Source organism: Ranitomeya variabilis, chromosome 5, assembly GCF_051348905.1.
Source record: "Ranitomeya variabilis isolate aRanVar5 chromosome 5, aRanVar5.hap1, whole genome shotgun sequence".
NCBI lineage: Eukaryota > Metazoa > Chordata > Amphibia > Anura > Dendrobatidae > Ranitomeya > Ranitomeya variabilis.
The window spans coordinates 123,448,940-123,454,939 of record NC_135236.1 but is presented as its reverse complement, the minus strand read 5'-3'; the positions used below and the strand labels follow the sequence as shown (position 1 = coordinate 123,454,939).

The 6,000-nt window shown below is 43.1% G+C and overlaps 1 protein-coding gene across 1 annotated transcript in view; it reads right to left on the bottom strand.

The window, feature by feature from the left end:
- Nucleotides 1-218: 218 nt before the first annotated feature.
- Nucleotides 219-6,000, bottom strand: part of LOC143775260 (uncharacterized) — a 93,296-nt gene continuing 87,514 nt past the window's right edge. The window contains exons 27-29 of the mRNA XM_077263178.1: nucleotides 1,913-2,010; nucleotides 1,663-1,810; nucleotides 219-497 (exon numbers count right to left, since the gene is read on the bottom strand). Coding sequence (XP_077119293.1) covers nucleotides 376-497; nucleotides 1,663-1,810; nucleotides 1,913-2,010 — 368 coding nt within the window. The 3' untranslated portion in view covers nucleotides 219-375. The remainder of the gene's footprint in view (nucleotides 498-1,662; nucleotides 1,811-1,912; nucleotides 2,011-6,000) is intronic.

The window sequence follows — 6,000 nt, the reverse complement described above, 5'->3', positions numbered from 1 at the left end:
ATGGCAGGAAGAATGTTGGCTGCGTTGCAAATGTTACTTCTGAGCCCAAAAGCTGAAATTAATAAAACAATTTGAGATATAAGTTTGACATATCAATACCAGTAGTAATTAAGAGGTAAAATGGTCCCAACCAGAAGACTCTCCGGTGAGTTCAAGCTGTGACATAACATATGACCCACAGGATATAGTAGTGGACAATCCAATCCGAAGCTTCAATGTAACATTTTCTGATGGAGTTTATTACTCATTTTGGCTTATTTTATAAAAAAAAAAAAATACTAATGATAATTCCTGTGGTCATTTTTGGTCTGTGGCTTCTTCATATCTCATATTATAGGAGACCAATCCTTGAATTGGAGGCACGCACAGTGTATGTTATTGTACGTGTGTGCAGACAACAGTATGTGTCACAATGTAGAACACGTGAAGAACTGGAAGGAGAGCGCTGAGATGGAGTGGAGCGCAGTATGAGCAGTGACCCGCCTGTGATTTCCCTGCTGAAAAGAGAAAAAGCATGTAAGATGCATGGAAATGTGGCACTATACATCGGAACTGGGAAATAAAGGAGAGAAATAAGGAAGAAGAATAGGAAAAGAATTTGCAGGTGGTGAAGAATTTTCAAAACATTTTCTACAAAACATGTAGATCCTTTACAAAATCATGTCTGCTCTTTTGTATCGGATACAAGGACCAAACTAAAGCTTGGAGCTGAGTATTTCTGTGTGCCTTTAACCTGTAAGGTGGCACGTCAAGCCTGTACAGTTGCATAATAAGAAGTCATGGCGCCACTTTATGATGCCTCCGTACCGGACCATGTTATGGAGTTGTTCTCCTTCACAAGCAATGCTTTTAGCAAAGAATATCACCATCACATTTTATCCAGAAGATTCATTCAATCTGTATAGACTTCTATGGCATAGAGGTGTGGCAAATGCCAGAGAGATAGTAATAAATGGTTTAAAAAATTTGAAAAATGACACGAGGGTGGCTACAATTCTTACATAGAGCGTCAGCTCATCATACAAAGTAAACGGGCATCACCTACACAAAGGGTATAGGCACATTACAATATCGGCATAGTGTGCTCTGTGTGTTAGTCCGAGCTCTGCTACATCTGTATGTTTTATGAACAACTGATCACTAGGAAAGACAAGAGACGTCTGAAATTGAAAAAGGGAATGAAATTTTAGATAACCTCAAGATTAGTGATTCCATTGACAGGAAATCATGAACATGTCAATGAGAATACTGGAGACATGTGGTGAGTGAACATGAGGGATAAGGTGTTTTATGAGCATGCTCAGGTACTAACTTAGTGTCTTCAGCAGGCTCAAATATTATGTCTGAGACCCTGCGGCTGCATATCCCGTGGTTGTTCGACAGCCGCAACACATGTGGGGATTGCCTGATAAACAGACATCCTGCTGTGGGGACTTGAACATAGTTATCAAAAACACCGAAGTCACTGGGTTACCAACCGAGCATGGTCTGATAACGCCTTATCCCAGCACGTTCACTCATCACTACTAAAGACCCAAGCAAATTGCCAGACATCTGGAGAAGTACTATTGATAAAATTATTCTTTATTATTACTATTATTATTATTATTACGAATAACTAATTCCACCCATTAATGTGTTCACATCTATCCCCATTTATACCTCTGTAAGTCTGATTTCCACTATCTTCAATGAGAGCCAATGTTAGAGCTTTTGTCTGCTCATTGTCCAGCAGTTTCTTCTGTTGCTCTGTGACTGCTTTGGCCTGGGACCAAGAGAACAGTTGTAATTGCTGTGAAGAGAATGATACCTGGAAGAATGAAGAGGAGAGACGGAGCGATTTTGTTACATGTTATTTTCAAAATTGGGCAAATTAAGTTGCATGGCATCTGCATCAATGAATTCTACTTACTGCAAACTTCTTAGGAAAGATGAGTGATATTGCAAGAGGTGTAAGACCTTGGATCTGTTCTAGGACCAGGGAAGACAGTTCGATATCTTGCAGTCCAGCTATAAAGAAACATAGGAGCAAAGACTGGAAAAATTACTCAATTGCATTGCAATCCAAGTCGGGTTAATTTAATATAGAAGCCTATAGACGACATATACATCAGTGTGCAGTAACATAGGGTGGAACCTTCTATTTGATTTATACATTTGGAAATCCATCCTCCCAACATTTGTCACTTGAGGGAAAGAAATTTAACCACAACTTCATTGGTAACATTACTTTCATGAAACCCATCTAAACCTCGTTTAAACTCTTTCAAAGAATATATGTCTTGACAACTTCTTCAGGAAGACTCCAACACTGACTGCTCTTACAGTAAGAAACCCCTCTGTATGGCTACGTTCACATTTGCGTTGTGCGCCGCAGCGTCGGCGCCGCAACGCACAACGCAAACAAAAACGCAGCAAAACGCATGCACAACGCTGCGTTTTGCGCCGCATGCGTCCTTTTTTTGATTGATTTTGGATGCAGCAAAAATGCAACTTGCTGCGTCCTCTGCGCCCGGACGCGTGCGCCGCAGTGACGCATGCGGCGCAAAACGCAAGTGCGACGCATGTCCATGCGCCCCCATGTTAAATATAGGGGCGCATGACGCATGCGGCGACGCTGCAGCGCCCGACGCTGCGGCGCAGACCGCAAATGTGAACGTAGACTTACATAATGGTGAAACCATAATTCCTTTAGGTGAAGTTATTGCCCCATTGTCATACTGGCAAGCAGATAATATTTCCTGGTACTGGAAAGTCTGCCCGCACCGCTCCCGGAACTTTAATCCTCTAAATGCTGCGATCAATAGTGATCACAGCATTTAGAAGGCAGGCAGAAGGAGGGAGCCCCCTCTACCCTCTGATCGGCATCATCGCGGGGCTCGATCGTTGCCATGGTGACCCGATGTCTTCATGACAACATCCGGGTCACCAGGTTCTAGCACACTTCATATATATTGAACCCATAAATAAATATTTTTATGAAAAATGCAGGGGGCATTCGTGCACTATTCTTCGTGTACATTTTTTTTTTTTTCAAAGTACTTTTTTTTCTAAGTATTCAGCAGTTATAACATGGCAGAATATAACAAGCATCTCTTCTCTCTTCATACAGGTAACATATCATTCATTCTTTGAACTGAAATATCCTGCATGTCTATTGCTCCATTCCCTGACAGCAAGCAAGCTTGAATGGTAACACATCATTCATTCTTTGAACTGAAATATCCTGCATGTCTATTGCTCCATTCCCTGACAGCAAGCAAGCTTGAATGGTAACATATCATTCATTCTTTGAACTGAAATATCCTGCATGTCTATTGCTCCATTCCCTGACAGCAAGCAAGCTTGAATGGTAACATATCATTCATTCTTTGAACTGAAATATCCTGCATGTCTATTGCTCCATTCCCTGACAGCAAGCAAGCTTGAATGGTAACATATCATTCATTCTTTGAACTGAAATATCCTGCATGTCTATTGCTCCATTCCCTGACAGCAAGCAAGCTTGAATGGTAACATATCATTCATTCTTTGAACTGAAATATCCTGCATGTCTATTGCTCCATTCCCTGACAGCAAGCAAGCTTGAATGGTAACATATCATTCATTCTTTGAACTGAAATATCCTGCATGTCTATTGCTCCATTCCCTGACAGCAAGCAAGCTTGAATGGTAACATATCATTCATTCTTTGAACTGAAATATCCTGCATGTCTATTGCTCCATTCCCTGACAGCAAGCAAGCTTGAATGGTATCAGAGTCCTTCTACCTTCGGCATTGATTCCTGCTTATATCTATATTTGTTAGCCAGCTTGTTATGCAATTGTTTTTGTTTCTAGATATTTAATTCTCTTCTGCTTGTCCTTATGCCAAGAGTTCGCATAACTGTTTTTCAAAGGGGTTTATGATCCATGTAGACCTGGACATTTGTTTATCTGATCACTACATTTATTGTGCCCTGCTGTCTCAATTGAGTTAGATTGATTGGTAACGAGAGGGGGGAAGACCAAAAAAAAAAAAAAAAGTGAGATCTAAGAGCTGGCCACCTATAAATGTAGATATAGCTTGGGGAAGCATTCATGCAGGGGGCATTCGTGCACTATTCTTCGTGTACATTTTTTTTTCAAAGTATTCAGCAGTTATAACATGGCAGTTAGACAGGGCAGGAGACAGGTAAGACAATCAAAATCTATTCCCTATTCAGTTGGCACACAGCAAATACTCACCATATGTATTTGTATAATCTATATCATGGCTGCTGCTTTCACACACAATCACTGCCCTTGCATCAACTCTTTACACTCCATCCATATCGGCCCCTCTGTCCTTGCCTCTCCTATGTATAGCACTCATGCTCTGTTCACATTGCTTAACAGTACAGATCCATTCAGTCCCACCATCCAACACAAGAGACGCTCTCACAAATCACTTAACCATCTGCTCACTCTTTCTATCCTCCTTCTCCTAGTTGCTGGAGACATCTCTCCGAACCCCGGCCCCCCATGTTATAGCCAGTCAAACCTCCCAACTGCTACACCCAGAAACCCCTCTAACCTTATTAATATTCCATGCATGCCTTCTGTCTCTTTCAATTGTGCTCTTTGGAATTCTCGCTCTGTGTGTAATAAACTCTCCTTCATTCATGACTTCTTCCTTTCTAACTCTCTTAATCTCCTGGCTCTTACTGAAACCTGGATCCAGCAGTCAGACACCACCGCTGCTGCTGCTCTCTCATTTGGTGGACTACACTTTTCTCATACCCCAAGATCAGACAACAGAGCAGGTGGAGGCGTTGGTCTGCTCCTTTCACCCAAATGTACCTTCCAAGTTATCCCCCAAGTACCCTCACTTGTATTCCCTTCCTTTGAGGTCCATGCTGTCAGATTCTACGTCCCCTTCTCCATGCGAGTGGCGGTGGTGTATCGTCCTCCCGGCCCCTCTCACCAGTTCCTGGATCATTTTGCCACCTGGCTTCCACACTTTCTCTCTTATGACACCCCCACCCTCATCATGGGTGATTTCAATATCCCAATTGCTTCTCCCCTCTCCCCATCTGCTTCTCACCTTTTATCTCTAACCTCCTCTTTCGGCCTCTCGCAGCATACTAACTCTCCAACACATGATGATGGAAACTCCCTTGATTTGGTCTTCTCCCGGCTTTGCTCACTGGATGATTTCACAAACTCCCCTCTCCCGCTCTCTGACCACAACCTTCTTTCATTCTCTATCAAGAACTGCCATCCCGCTCAGGTCATCCCCACTTTCCACACTTATAGAAACATACAGGCCATTAACACCCAGAAACTTATGAAGAACTTGCAGTCTTCATTGGCCCCAATCTCCTCCATCTCTTGTCCTGATTCTGCTCTGAAGCATTACAATGAAACCCTGCAAAGTGCCCTGGAAGAAGCTGCACCTCCTATACATAGAACAACTCGGCACAGACGGCGACAACCGTGGCACACGCTGCAAACACGTTTCCTGCAGCGGTGCTCCAGGTGCGCCGAACGTCTGTGGAGAAAATCTAATCTGCCCGAAGATTTCATCCATTATAAGTTCATGTTAAAAACATACAACTCTGCCCTTCACCTCTCCAAACAAACCTATTTCAACACCCTCATCACCTCGCTGTCCAATAACCCTAAACGTCTCTTTGACACTTTCCGGTCCCTACTCAACCCAAGAGAGCAGGCCCCAACCACAGATCTCCACGCTGACGATCTGGCCAATTACTTCAAAGAAAAAATTGACCACATTCGACAGGAAATCATTTCCCAATCTCTTCATACCAAGCACTGTCCTCCCTCCCCCACTGCATCTAGTTCACTCTCTGACTTTGAACCAGTTACAGAAGAAGAAGTAAGCAGGCTCCTTGCATCTTCTCGCCCGACCACTTGCACCAGCGACCCCATTCCGTCGCATCTCCTCCAGTCCCTTTCCCCGGCTGTCACCTCTCACCTAACAAAAATATTCAACCTTTCCCTCACTTCCGGTATTTT